This window comes from Phacochoerus africanus, chromosome 8, assembly GCF_016906955.1.
Source record: "Phacochoerus africanus isolate WHEZ1 chromosome 8, ROS_Pafr_v1, whole genome shotgun sequence".
Taxonomy (NCBI): domain Eukaryota; kingdom Metazoa; phylum Chordata; class Mammalia; order Artiodactyla; family Suidae; genus Phacochoerus; species Phacochoerus africanus.
Window position 1 is genome coordinate 83182375 of NC_062551.1, and position 14334 is coordinate 83196708.

Consider the following 14334-nt stretch of genomic DNA (forward strand, 5'->3'; position numbering starts at 1 on the left):
CAATTCGATCCCTAGCCTGGGAACTTCCTGTGCTGCGTGTGTGGACCTGAAAATAAAAAATAAACAAATAAATGAAATAGTTATAGGAGTTCTCCCTGTGGCTCAGCAGGTTACGAACACGACTATTATCCATGAGGATGTGGGTTCAATCCCTGGCCTCGATCAGTGGGTTAAGGATCCAGAGTTGCCATGAGCTTGTGGTGTAGGTCACAGACATGGCTCGGATCTGGCATTGCTGTGGCTGTGGTGAAGGGTGGCAGTTGCAGCTCCAATTGCGCCCCTAGCCTGGGAACTTCCATATACTTTGGGTTCAGCACTAAAAAGAAACAAAGAAAGAAAGGTACCGAGGTCAGACTTTCGCCCCCTAAAATTTAGGGCCCTAAGGGCAGGGATTATATCTCTACTATTAAGTCAGAAATTTTCAGGGTGTGGATTCTCTCTCCCACTAGACCAGAAGCTCTGGAGGACAGTCAGTGCCTTTCCCATCAGAGCTGTGGTGTAGATCACAGGCAAGGCTTGGATCTGGCATGCAGATGGGTGCAGCCCTAAAAAGCAAAACAAACAAACAAAAAAAAACCAGTTATTTTACCAGAAAATGGGTTTATTTGAGAATAGCAAAGGAGTTGCAATTCAGGACAAGCAACCTATAGCAAAAGCCATAGGCAAGTCCAACAATGGAGAGGAATGTTATTTCATAGAGAAAAAGGAGGAAGTTGGGAGGGGTTGTTTTGAACCAAGATCTACCGGTGAAAAGCGAGATTTCAGCTTGATGATGGCTTCTCGTTAGCTGAGTTGCTGGAGTAGTTGATTTTTTGCAGGAGATGCAATGTACCTCCTTCCTGTTGGGGCCTATAATTGATGATTCTTTCCTCTTGGTGATTCTTCTGTTGAGGTCTATAATTGACAATTCTTCCTCTAATTTTTTTTTTTCTTTAAGCTTTTTAAGGCCGCACCCGCGGCATATGGAAGTTTCCAGGCTAGGGGTCAAATAGGAGCTGCAGCTGCCAGCCTACACCACAGCCACAGCAACCCCAGATCTGAGTCGTGTCTGCATCCTACACCACAGCTCATGGCAAAGCCAGATCCTTAACCCACTGAGCGAGGCCAGGGATCCAACCCATTTCCTCATGGACCCTAGTCAGGTTGGTTACTGCTGAGCCACCCCTGGGACTCCTCTTCCTGTAACTGACATCTAGTAATATGTGTGAGAGCTCCCCCTTCTGGCCTCCCAACTCCACTGTAATGGGGTTTCCCTTTATTAATTTTCACAAGGGCCATATAAATATTTTAAGCTTCGTGGGTCATGTAGACGCCTTTGCAAATACTCACCTCTGCTGGGGGAGCACTAGAGCAGTTGTAGACAGTACATAAACAAATGAGAATCGCTGTGTTCCAAATAAACTTTATTTGGGGACACTGAAATTTGGATTTTTTTTTTTTTTAGGTCACCACCCGCGGCATTTGGAAGTTCCCAGACTAGGGGTCCAATTGGAGCTAAGCTGCTGGCCTACACCACAGCCATAGCAACGAGGGATCCAAGCCACGTCTGCCACCTACACCACAGCTCACAGCAATGCCAGACCCTTAACCCACTGAGCAAGGCCAGGGATCAAAACTGGTCCTCATGGATACTAGTTGGATTTGTTTTGGCTGCACCACAATGGGAACTCCTAAAATTTGAACTTTATGATGCAAATTATTACATTTAGAGTGAATAAGCAATGTGCCGTTGCATAGCACAGGGAACTATATCTGATCTCTTGTGATAGAACATGATGGAAGATAATACAACGTTGTGTCAACTATAACAAAAAACGTTTTTCCCCACATCTGTAGTTGTATAATGATCATCACAATCCAATACAAAAACTTTTTTTTTAATTTGAACTTTATGTAATTTTCATGTCACAAAATATTATTTTTTGACTTTCCCCCTAACTTTATTTATTTATTTATTTTGTCTTTTTGCTATTTCTTGGGCTGCTCCCGTGGCACATGGAGGTTCCCAGGCCAGGGGTCCAATCGGAGCTGTAGCCACCGGCCTACGCCAGAGCCACAGCAACACGGGATCCGAGCCGTGTCTGCAACCTACACCACAGCTCACGGCAACACCGGATTGTTAACCCACTGAGCAAGGCCAGGGATCGAACCCGCAACCTCATGGTTCCTAGTCGGATTCGTTAACCACTGCGCCACGACGGGAACCCCTCCCCCTAACTTTAAAGATATAAAAACCATTCTAAACCTGAGAGTCTTACAAATCTGTATGGGTGGGAACAGCCTTAACATTATATAAAACAAGACAAAGACTCAAACTCTTTGTTTGAATAGGACTTCTAGAGTCAAGGGATTTCTGGAGTTAAGGGATTTGTGTTGCCTTTGGGTATGTGCAAGAAGAGGCTTTAAAAAAAAAACCCTGTCAAATCTTTATACATTCTATAAAAAGGAAGTATTCATTTAAATACCATTATCAAAGAGTTCCCATTGTGGCTCAGCAGATTAAGAACCCAACATACTCTTTGGGAGGATGCAGTTCGATCCCTGGCCTCGCTCAGTGGGTTAAGGATTTGGCATTGCCATGAGCTATGGTGTAGATCACAGGCGCAGCTCAGATCCTGCAGGCAGTTGCAGCTCCAATTTGACCCCTAGCCCAGGATCTTCCATATGCTGCAGGTGTGGCCATAAAAAGAAAGGAAACAAAACAAAACAAAACAAAAAAACCACCATTACCAGGATAATCAATTAAGAATTACAAGCTGGAGTTCCCATCGTGGCACAGCGGAAATGAATCCCTTTAGGAACCATGAGGTTACAGGTTTGATCCCTGGCCTTGCTCAGTGGGTTAAGGATCTGGCATTGCCATGACCTGTGGTGGTTCTTATCCTGCGTTCTGTGGCTGTGGCCTGAGTCGGCAGCTATAGCTACAATTGGACAACCCTAAAAAGCAAAAAAAGAATTACAAGCTTTCCACCTTCCAGGGGTTAGAGATGTCACTTCATAGAACACAGAATGTAGAACCTAGAATAGTATTTCTGAAGTCCTGATGTCTTAAAGTCTGCTTTGTGAGAACAATACTTGGGAGGCTGTTTATTAACAGAAAATAGGATGGGGTGGTACCTATTTACATGTCTCCACACTGGAGAAGAGCATGCTTTTTGTAAACATTTCAAATACACCACTTTTGGAGAACTAACTCTAGGATAGAGGCAGACATCTGTCCATAAGAGAGAATATTTCTTCCTTCCAGAGATTTCTTTTAGCAGCAGTTAGGAGAGCCTGCACTTTCAAGGCTAAGCCCCAGTGCCTAATTAGCATGAGAGAATTGGAGCCAGCCTGAGAATCTTGTGTTCCTGCAAGCCATTCTGCTTGTCCCCTCAGGGACAAGATTTCTCAGCCTCAGCACCGTTGACATTTGGTCTAGATAATTCTTTGTTGTGGGGGCTGTCCCATGCATTGTAGGGTGTTCTGCAGCATCTTTGGCCTCTACCCACCTGATACCATTAGCACCTTCCTAGTTATGACAATCAAGAGTGTCCCCAGACACAGAGTTCCCATTGTGGTGCAGCGGAAACGAATCTGACTAGGAACCATGAGGTTGCGGGTTCGATTCCTGCCCTGGCTCAGTAGTGTTGCCGTGAGCTGTGGTGTAGGTCGCAGATGCGGCCCTGATCTGGCGTTGCTGTGGCTCTGGCGTAGGCTGGCAGCTACAGCTCCGATTAGAGCCCTAGCCTGGGAACCTCCATATGCTGCAGGTGCGGCCCTAAAAAGACAAAAAAAAAAAAAAGAATGTCCCCAGCCCTTGCCATATGTCCTGTGGAAGGCAAAACCACCCTCCAGAACTAATGGCTGAGAACTGATGTCCGAAACCCCAAACTTCATGTGGGGCCAGGCTCCCAGTGGCAAAAGCCAGGGCTTGTTGAGGCCCTCTGCCGCCTCCTTCCCCACCCTCACCCCAGACCGCTCCTTGTTGAATGGGTGGACGGAAGGGGGAGCTGAGGGGCGGGAAAGGGAGAAGGCAGGGGATGGAGGAAAGGCTGCAAGTTAATATCTCAAATACTACCCAGCCACATGGGGATCCCCACAGTTTTACCCCAGCACCCCCTCTTCTATGGCCCTCATATGGTCCTTCCCTCCTCCTTCCCTCCGTAGCTTATTAATTACTATTTTACCACCGAAATATTTCTCAACTTTCTTGTGGCCTCTGCATCGCTGCTACCCCTGTTCTAGCTCTTGCCTTGTCTTCTCTCACCAGGATGTTGCTATGGCTTCCTGTGTACCCCACCTGCCATCAAAGTAATTTTCCCAAGGCCGAAGACAAAGTACCCTTAAACTACTCCAGTGGCTCCCTATTGTCTACAGGATCAGGTCTAAATGCCTTATTGTGCTTAAGGCACATGGTGTGGCCCTTGCTTGCTTTTGCAGCGTCATCACTCAGCCTCACCCTTGGGTGTTCTAGCTACATCCATCAAGCTGCTTGTAGCGGCATTCCGCAAAACACACACACACACACACACACACACACACACACACACACACTCTGCTGTTACCTACCTTCATGCCTTTGTCTGTGCTGACCCCTAGTCTCCGAAAGCTCCCTACCACTTATTCACTTGCTTTCCTTCTACTTACAGGCTGACTCATTCAGATGTTTTCTCTTCCAGGAAGTCTTCCTGGACTAAACCAGGCTACGTCAGTTGTTGCTCTATCTCTATAATACTGTGTACCTCTCAACCTGGAGTTAAAATTTACTGTCTATCCACCCTCCTCAAAATACTCTGTGAGGAGTTCGCGCTACAGCGCTACAGGATTGGCAGCGTCCTGGAGCTCTAGGATGCAGGTTCAATCCCCAGGCTGGCACACTGGGTTAAGTATTTGGTATTGCCGTAGCTTAGGTCAAGACAGCAGCTCGGATCTGATCCCTGGCCCAGGAACTCCACATGCTGTAGGGCAGCCAAAAAAGAAAAGAAAATAAAACAAAACTGTGAGCCCAGCAGGGCATAAATCCTCTATCTTCAGGATCTGATTCAAGGTGTGGCATATGGTAGGAGCATAATACTGAATGGACAGAGGGATGATCTATAGACAGGCAGACTTGCGTCTCCTCGTGTATGTTTAGGCACCGACACTCTGAATGTGAGACCCTGGGAGGGCTTGTGTTTATTGGATTGCCCAATCAATTTAAGACTTTTTCCGGGAGTTCCCGTCGTGGCGCAGTGGTTAACGAATCCGACTAGGAACCATGAGGTTGCGGGTTCGGTCCCTGCCCTTGCTCAGTGGGTTAAGGATCCGGCATTGCCGTGAGCTGTGGTGTAGGTTGCAGACGCGGCTCGGATACCGCTTTGCTGTGGCTCTGGCGTAGGCCGGTGGCTACAGCTCCGATTCGACCCCTAGCCTGGGAACCTCCATATGCAGCGGGAGTGGCCCAAAGAAATAGCAAAAGGACAAAAAAAAAAAAAAAAGACTTTTTCCCCCCACTTAAAACAGTTTTCTGGGAGTTCCCATTGTGGCTCAATGGAAACAAACCCGACTAGTATCCATCAGGATGCGGGTTCGATCCCTGGCCTTGCTCAGTGGGTTAAGGATCCAGCATTGCTGTGAGCTGTGGTGTAGGTTGCAGACATGGCTTGGATCCCATCTTGCAGTGGCTGTGGTGTAGGCTGGCAGCTGCAGCTCTGATTTGACTCCTAGCCTTCCTAGCCTGAGAACGTCCATATGCAGGCGCAGCCCTAAAAACAAACAATCAATCAAACAAACAAACAAAAAACCCAAACCAAAAAGTTTCCTTTTCCAATATTTAAGCATCTACATGTTGGTCCAAACTACACTGAGAGGCACACACAGAATTCTTGCGTCCATTCCTGTCCCTTCATCCCTTTCCCCACCCCTACCCTCTTCAGATAATCTTTGTTATTTATAGTCTCGTTTATCCTCCTAGTGCTTATTTTGCAATCATAAGCAAATACATATATATTTTTAGTCCTCCTTTCTCTAACAGCAGCATACTATAAAACACTCTTCTGCACTTGCGCCACCGAATGGATCTTTCTGTATCAGGACATGGAGACCTTTCTCATTTTTCCGTATTCCCTTGAAAGAATGCGTAGTAGTTTATTCAATCAGTGTTCCAATTGCTGGACACTTTGGTTGTTGTCGGCTTTCTACAAATAGCATTTTGTACTTGTACCAGAATTTGTAGGGGTCGGATTTCTAGAAGTGGGATCACTGGTCAAAGGTAAATGTAGATTGTTTGTTAGAGCAAATTCCCCTCTGAGGTGGTCTTGCTTGCATTTGTCATACCCGTGAGTCTCCTTCCTCCATCCCCATTCTGAAGAGTTTGTGCCATTCTGGACAGAGGGCTTGCAAAATGCGCCTTTCTTCTATGGTGAGAGGCAGTTTACCTCCTATCTGGCTAATTGAATTGTTTTTATTTTGGGGGTCGTTTGTTTTTTGGCTTTGCTCTCAGCATGTGCAAGTTCCATAGGCAAGGGATCGAACCCGAGCCACAGCAGTGACAACACTAAGTCCTTAACCGCTAGGCCACCAGGGAATTCTCTGTTCCTTTGTCAATACTTTTTATTTTATTATTAACGGTAGTATGTGTCACACAGAGTGAAGCACCCAAACACTCTCAGGTCACCTAGTTGCAGGGCAAGGTCACTGTCTGCAGTGTACCAGCCAAGGTGGGCGCTCAGCTTAGGAACTGGTTGTGTATTTGTGAGAGGGTCCATTGTGTGTTTCAGACACTGCACGCACTTGGCTACTGACACTTGTGTGAGACAGCGAGTGCACAGGTGTTCTGTGGCATGCTTGGGTGACAGCAGGATGAGTAACAGCAGTGGATGGCAGATGACTGGCCCTGCTCTGAGAGGACCATAGAGTCCCCCATCCTAGGGGCCGGGGGAGGGCACACCCAGGATGAACCCACAGGCTGGGCCTGACAGACCCTGCTGGGGCTGGCCCACCCCCAGGACTGCTGGAACATCCTCAACTTCCTTATCATCTTTATCTTGCTCCTGGGGTTCTTCGTTAGTGAACTCCAAGTCATCTCTATTACCTACACCCTCAGGTAAGCTGGGGCCTCAGAAAAGAAGGGACCTGTCTGGGACGGAGAGGAGGGGGTTTTATCGGGTGAGGACCAGCTCTGCCTTTCTGGGCAGGTGAGGAGGAGGGGGTCTGGGAGGGGCCGAGGGGCACCCCTGAGAGGCTCTGCCACAGGGCCCTTCGTCTGGTACATGTGTGCATGGCGGTGGAGCCCCTGGCCCGGATCATCCGCGTCATCCTGCAGTCGGTGCCCGACATGGCCAATATCATGACCCTCATCCTCTTCTTCATGCTGGTCAGTGCCTTTCCCCCACCCCCGGCCACCCCCCCTTCCCTGAACGGGCCCCTGGGTCAGTGGGGATACAGGGCTGTCTGGAGAAGAGGAGGGGTTATGGGTCTGAATCCCTATGATTCCCTTGGCAGCTCATTTGCATGTCCTGTCCCCAAGGCGCTTGGGTGAAGGAAGTCCAGGTGGGTCTCCGGTCTTTCTGGCAGGTATTCTCTGTATTTGGGGTCACGCTCTTTGGTGCGTTCGTGCCCATGCATTTCCAGAATATGCAGGTTGCCCTGTACACGCTCTTCATCTGCATCACCCAGGATGGCTGGGTGGACATCTACAATGACTTTCAGTGAGTGCCCATGCGGCTTCCAGGGGCAGGGATGGGGGCGGCCTCAGCCCTGCCTATAAGGCAGGGCTCTGTTGGGGCTCCCAGGGGGCAAAAACTGATTGGGGAGGGAGAAGGATGCTCAATGGATGTATGACTCCAAGGCTTGGGATAAGGATGGCCCAGTAGGAGGGGGCTGCCTGGGGCTTTGAACTAGGGAAGAGCAGAACCCCCGGGGGCTGGGGCCTCTGAGTTTTTCATCTACTTGCAGACCTGTCCCCAAGAAAACGTACCCATTCAAGGCCCCACTGCAGGCCTGTTCAAGGCGATTTCTCCCATCAGGCTAAACAGCTGGACAGCTAGGCCTTGGGCAAGAGAGCAGATTTGTGGTTGCACCAAGAGTTCCAGGGCAGACTCCCAGCCCACACCGGAACCCACCAAACTGCCTGGACTCCTGGGAACTTAGGGTCTCATTTCATTCATTCTGAGCTCCATGGCCCAAGGTCATTTTTGGCCACAGATGGCTGCCTGGGTTCTGTTCTTTACTAAGCCTAAACCCTATTTCTTTCTAGTCCACTCTGGGGAGTGGGTCCCCCTGACTGATTTCTTTTGATCTCCTTCATTTGCAAGTAGAAGCCTAGTTGGTAAACGGCTTCAGCACTCATTCCCCATTATGATGTAGGCAGTGGAAAAATCACGGCGTGTGCAATAAAAGTGGGCTTGGCTTTTTGAGTCTCTGCTCCACCACACCAGCCATGCAACCTTCTGAGCCTCAGTCTCCTCATCTGTCAACTGGGGATTTTTTTTTTTTTTTTTGGCTTTTTAGGGCTGCACTGGCAGCATATGGAGGTTCCCAGGCTAAGAGTCAAACTGGAGCTACGCCTGCCGGCCTATGCCACAACCATAGCAATGCAGGATCCGAGCTGTGACTGTGACCTACACCACAGCTCTTGGCAATGCTGGATCCCCGACCCACTGAGAGAGAACAGGGATCAAACCCATATCCTCACGATACTAGTCGGGTTCGTTTCTGCTGTGCCACAGTGGGAACTCCCTGTCAACTGGGGATTATAATACAATATTAACCATGTCATGGGTTGCTGTGAGGATTGATAGAGACTGGCACTGTGTACACACACACACACACCACACATAGCAAGAGAGAGAGAAAAAACTATTATTTGGGGAAATATTTTATGGGAGATTTACAGCAGGTATGAACAGTGGGTGGGATTATTTTTCCTGTATATTTCCTTCTGATCTTTTTTTTTTTTTTGTCTTTTTGTATTTTCTGGGGCTCCACCCATGGCACATGGAGGTTCCCAGGCAAGGGGTATAATCTGAGCTGTAGCTGCCAGCCTATGCCAGAGCCACAGCAACGCCAGATCAGAGCCGCATCTGCGACCTACACCACAGCTCATGGCAATGCCAGATCCTTAACCCACTGAGCAAGTCCAGGGATCAAACCTGCAACCTCATGGTTCCTAGTCGGATTTGTTAACCACTGAGCCACGATGGGAACTCCTCCTTCTGATCTTTCTATAATGAGCTCGAATTACCTTTTTTTTTTTTTTTGGCCGCACCTGCAGCACATGAAAGTTCCTGAACCAGGGATCAAACTCACAGTACAGCAACAACCCAAGCCACTGCAGTGATAACTCCAGATCCTTAACCCACTGAGCCGCAAGGGAACTCCTTGAATTAATTTTTATAATAAGAACAACATGACTAAAGAGTATAGCCAACAGGTCAAATTTGAGAAGGCTGATGTACAAATCCCCATCGTGTAGGGCTGGCTTGAGGACCGCCCACTGTCTGACAGGACAGCTGGTGCTCAGTAAAGAGCAGCTGTGGGGACAACAGCAGTGAGGCAGCTGAAGTCCCAGTAGGCCTTGAGCTAATTTCCCCATTCTATAGATGAGGAAACTGAGGCCCATAGGGCCAGGGAGGTGATAGGGCCCCTGACTGCCATCTCCAGGATGGAGACAAGGGATTACGCAATGGAGATTGGGGGCGCCATCTACTTTGCCATCTTCATCACCATCGGCGCCTTCATTGGCATCAACTTGTTGGTCGTCGTGGTGACCACCAATCTGGAGCAAATGATGAAGGCAGGAGAGCAGGGGCAATATCGTCAAATAGCCTTCAGTGAGGTGAGTGAGATGAGGAGGGCAAAGCGGGGAGAGGGGAACTGTATATGAGTGCTAGCTAATGTTGTGTGTGTGCGTGTGTGTGTGTGTGCGCGCGCGTGTGTGTGCACCTGTGCCTGCCCACGCGCATGCACGCTTGAGGGCCTGGAGAAAACAAAACCTGAGACCTGGAGGCAGCATCCCCCACCTTAAGTGCCAACTCACCAGCTGGGGCTTCTGAGGGGTGTGGAGTTCCCAACTTGTCCTGTGGCAACTCAGAACTGAGTAGTTGGTGATCTTAAGGCATTTAACCAATCTGACCCTCAAGTTATTCTCCTGTAAAATGGAAATAATAATAGCATTTGCTTCATAGGGCTATTAGGAGAATTTCATGGGTAACTGAACAGTACTTAGCCCATACTAAGAACTCAAGAAATGTGAGCTCTAGTATTATTCATGGGAGAGAGCTTCCAAAAGGCTGGAGAGTGGAGGGTGCAGTGCTGCCTCAAGTGTTAAGGGCTGTGGGCTGTGACCTGAGAGTAGATAGGGTCTCCAAATTTTGCTGGGTGGGATTTATCAAAAGTGAAATGGGGGAGGGGAGCACTAAGTTTTGAAAGGGGTGAGAATTTCCAGAGGGGCTGCGGATGGGCTTGGCATCCGAAGTTGAGCTCCCACAGCAAAGTAGGGAGGCTAAGACTGGTAGGAGCTGAAATGAGGGGCATTAGAACCCTACTGTCCTGAGGCTCATCCTCCCTGAAGCCAGGCAGGAAGGGGCCAGGGTAGGGGACAGGGCTGAGCTGTCCTTACCTCTCCATGTCCCCCTCCCCAGACAGGCGACGACGAAGGAGCCGGGAGTAACGAGCTGCCACTGGTGCACTGTGTGGTCGCCCGTTCGGAGATGTCTGGCGTCCCCCAGGAGCCGTTTATGGTGGGCCCCCCGTTGAACCTCTCGGAAAACACATGCGACAACTTCTGCTTGGTGCTCGAGGCAATGCAGGAGAACCTGACGCAGTACAAGGAGATCCGAAATGAGCTCAACACGTAGGGCGGGTACTGGGGTTACCCCGAGTCTCGTGAGTCAGGGCTGAGTGGAGCCTCAGATTCTTCCGGCCTCAGGCCCTCACCATTTTATAAGGCCAACCTTGGGGCCCGGAGAGGTTAAGTGACTTGCCCAGGTGTCCCCAGCGGACGGTGGAGGAGCTGGGATCCTGACCTCCTGGTTCCTCCCATCTCACAAGAGCCTCGAGCTTCCGCCTGGGTCTCCATCAGAGTAAAGGGAGTGGGCGAAGCCGGGTGGTCACTAGGGAAGAGATGGGAGGGTGGCCCCCAACCCCCACCGTCGGAACGTACTCACCCCACCGCCCTCAGGATAGTGGACGAGGTACGCTCCATCCGCTTCAACCAGGAGCAGGAGGAGGAGCTGATGCACAAGCACTTGTCTTGGAGAATGTCGTTGGAGAGTAAGTCCTCCATGGACACCCGTGAGATGACTTGCCAGCAAGACCTGATCACCGCGCTCATCAACAGGGAAAAGGTGCAGCTTCCCGGCTTTACTTTCCTACTCAATCAGTGTTCACTTGGCCACCCAACCCGTCCAGCCGTTGCCTCATTAGCCAAAGTTTCTACCTATTCCTAAATCTGGTCCGCCCCCTAAACTCCCAAGCACCCCAGCAGCCACCGCCAATCCGGTTAAGGTCCAACCTTTCTTTCTCTGGGAGGCTCCGCCCCTCCTGTAGGGCTCCACCCACTGGGCCATCTCAGTATTCATTTACTTGGTGGACTTGAGCTGCTCGGTTCTTGCTTTATGGCGGATACTGGGGTCCACTGGAGGCCTAGGACCCCCAGGTCGTGTCTAGGATGCATAAGAGCAGCCTCCTCCTGAGGGAGAAAGATTCCAGGGAGAGAAAGACACACTCCCACATTATTTAGTATCTTTCTCTGCCTCCCACATCATCTGACTGGGAGCCCTGTGAATGTCCACAGCCTGGCTCCCATGGTCCCAGAGGAGACTAGGCAGGTTAGAGTTAGATGTGAAAGACTTCCCTGGGGGGCCTGGATGGGCAGCTGTTGAGCTGGAGGGTCTGCCATGTCAGGGTGGGGGGATTGACTAGAAGACCTCTTGTTTTGCAGGTTCAGGAATCCAACACAAATGTTCTCCTTAAACACAAGGCCAGCCGCTGAGAGGGCAGGACAGGAGCCAACAGGAATAAGCAAACACACCCAGCCACTGCATCTTCCTGCATCACTAGCACGACTTGGCACATCCTGGCCTGAGCCTGTCCTCTCCCTTACACCTGGGCAGATGCCTGGGGACATGAAGGGGTGGCATCTCTAGGGCTTGTGCTTGTGTGGCCCAGGTCCAGAGGAGCCAGGATGGAGAAGGATGCTGGATGAGAGTAGGAGCCTTATAGCAAGGTTGAGCAAAGAATGGGGTGCTGGCCAAGGCAGCCAGGACTTATCCTAAGGGTGGGCATCCCTGGTCCCCTGCTAGACCAGAGCTAGACGGGGTCTAAGTGGGTCCGAGCACCAAGAGGAGGAAGGTGAGGCCAGGAAACTGTATTGACAATAAACTTTTGTGTTGGGATTAATGTGTCTGACTGGTGGATCTCCAAGCCCTTGGGGAAACCTTGCCCCTCAAAAACCTGTTTGTCTGATGGAAGAGTCACTGACTGTCCTCCGGAGTTTCTGGTCTAGTGGGAGAGAGAATCCAAACCCTGAAAATTTCTCACTTAATGGTAGAGATACAATCCTTGCCCTTGGGACCATAAATTTTAGGGGTAAAAATCTGAGCCTTGTACCTTTTTTTTTTTTTTTCTTTTTAGGGCTGCATCTGAAGCATATGGAAGTTCCCAGGCTAGGAGTCAAATTGGAGCCACAGCTGCTGGCCACAGCCGCAGCCACAGCAACGCCAGATCTGAGCCACGTCTGTGATCTACACCACAGCTCATGGCAATGCCAGATCCTTACCCCACTGAGCAAGGCCAGGGATTGAACCCACATCTTCATGGATCCTAGTTGGGTTTGTTACCACTGGGCCATGAAGGCAACTCCCTGATCCTCATACCTTTCTAATTAAAGAGACAACCCTACAATTTCTCTCTTTTTGAAGGTGAAGGAGACTTGACTGGTCCTCATTCTGGGGAGTTCTAGTCGGATGGGGTCACCACTGCCAAGTCTCATGGCTCTAGGAAATTCCATTCTCATACAAAGGAGAATGACTAGACAAAGTGTCGGTCCTGGCAGGCTCCTGGGAGGAGAAGAGCACTGAAGCTTCCTGGAATAGAGCAGGAGGAATGTAAGGTTCAGGTGAATGAAGTTTGGTAGAGAACTTAGTACCTGCGAGATCTCTTTGGGACCTTCACAGGAAAAACCATTGAGAGCCACAGCAGATTCCTGAGCGAGGCAGTGCAGCATCTGAGAAAACCACAGCAGTTGTGAGTACTATGAAGAGCTGCCTTGGAGGATTCTTGTCCTTCAGCAAGTCACTGGCCTCATTTTGCCCATCCGTGCAGTGGTGAAAGGATAAGATTGATCGCCAGCCCTAAAATCACATGGCCAACGCTTGGCCCCTGAGCCAGGAGATGGATGAGATCAGCCATATGGCTGAGACTTAGGTGCCTTGATGTGGCGTGAGAGGGAGGCTGGAAGGCCCAGAGCTCTGCCCAGCTGTTCAGCAAAGACTGACAATTACGGGCCTTGGGGATATTCACCAGTTGGAATGGAAGTCCTCAGAGGCCCACACTGATTGCAGCTGACGGGAAACTCCACCCTTCATCTGCTCCCATTAGCATTGGTTCCAGCCCTGAAAAGCCCCCTGGGGCCTGCTGGGAAGGAGTCTGGACAACTGGGGACAGGGTGGTACACTCAGCAGGCAGGTGAGAGGTGGCACCAGTGCCAACAGTGCCTCACTGTCTTGGAGCCACTCTCTGTGCCCCCTGTTCGTGCCAGGACTTCTTCCCAGTGCCCTCCAGGATCATCAACCAGCAGGACAATGGGCAGCCAGAGGCTTTTGCTGCTGGTGCTGCTGTTTTTTGGGGATGGAGTCCATCTTCCAGGTGAGTATGCACATATACCCTTTCCATCAATCCTTCTCTCGGGGCTCTCGCAGCCCTTCTTCTGGCTTTCCAGGGAGGGGAGAAGTGTGGTGGAAGATGAGGTAGTGTCCCCAAGAAGATCTTATAATGTGAGCATAGCCATCCCCCCACCCCGCCCCTAACTTGTCTGAAAGGTTTGGGGCACCAATGAGTTTAGAGGCAAGAACATGATGGAATGACCTTCAAAGGGCTTCTGGCTCTGTCCATCCATCCTCGTTCAGGATGCTGTCTTTGTCTGCTTCCTACATTTTGTCTGTCATCTCAGCTGACACCCAACCCCACCCCTATTTTTGGTCTTTTTAGGGCCGCACCCTCAGCATATGGAAGTTCCCAGGCTGGGTTCAAATCGGAGCTGTAGCTGCTAGCCACAGCCACAGCAACACCAGATCTGAGCCGCATCTGCAACCTACACTACAGCTCTCAGCAATGCCGGATCCTTAACCCACTGAGTGAAGCAAGGGATCT

At 50.1% G+C, this 14334-nt stretch overlaps 1 protein-coding gene across 1 annotated transcript in view; it reads left to right on the forward strand.

Annotated features, from left to right (window-relative positions):
• Window positions 1-12359, forward strand: part of CATSPER4 (cation channel sperm associated 4) — an 18060-nt gene extending 5701 nt beyond the window's left edge. The window contains exons 5-11 of the mRNA XM_047792719.1: window positions 6969-7066; window positions 7216-7336; window positions 7537-7670; window positions 9625-9799; window positions 10605-10816; window positions 11144-11309; window positions 11906-12359. Coding sequence (XP_047648675.1) covers window positions 6969-7066; window positions 7216-7336; window positions 7537-7670; window positions 9625-9799; window positions 10605-10816; window positions 11144-11309; window positions 11906-11956 — 957 coding nt within the window. The 3' untranslated portion in view covers window positions 11957-12359. The remainder of the gene's footprint in view (window positions 1-6968; window positions 7067-7215; window positions 7337-7536; window positions 7671-9624; window positions 9800-10604; window positions 10817-11143; window positions 11310-11905) is intronic.
• The last annotated feature ends 1975 nt before the right edge of the window (window positions 12360-14334 follow it).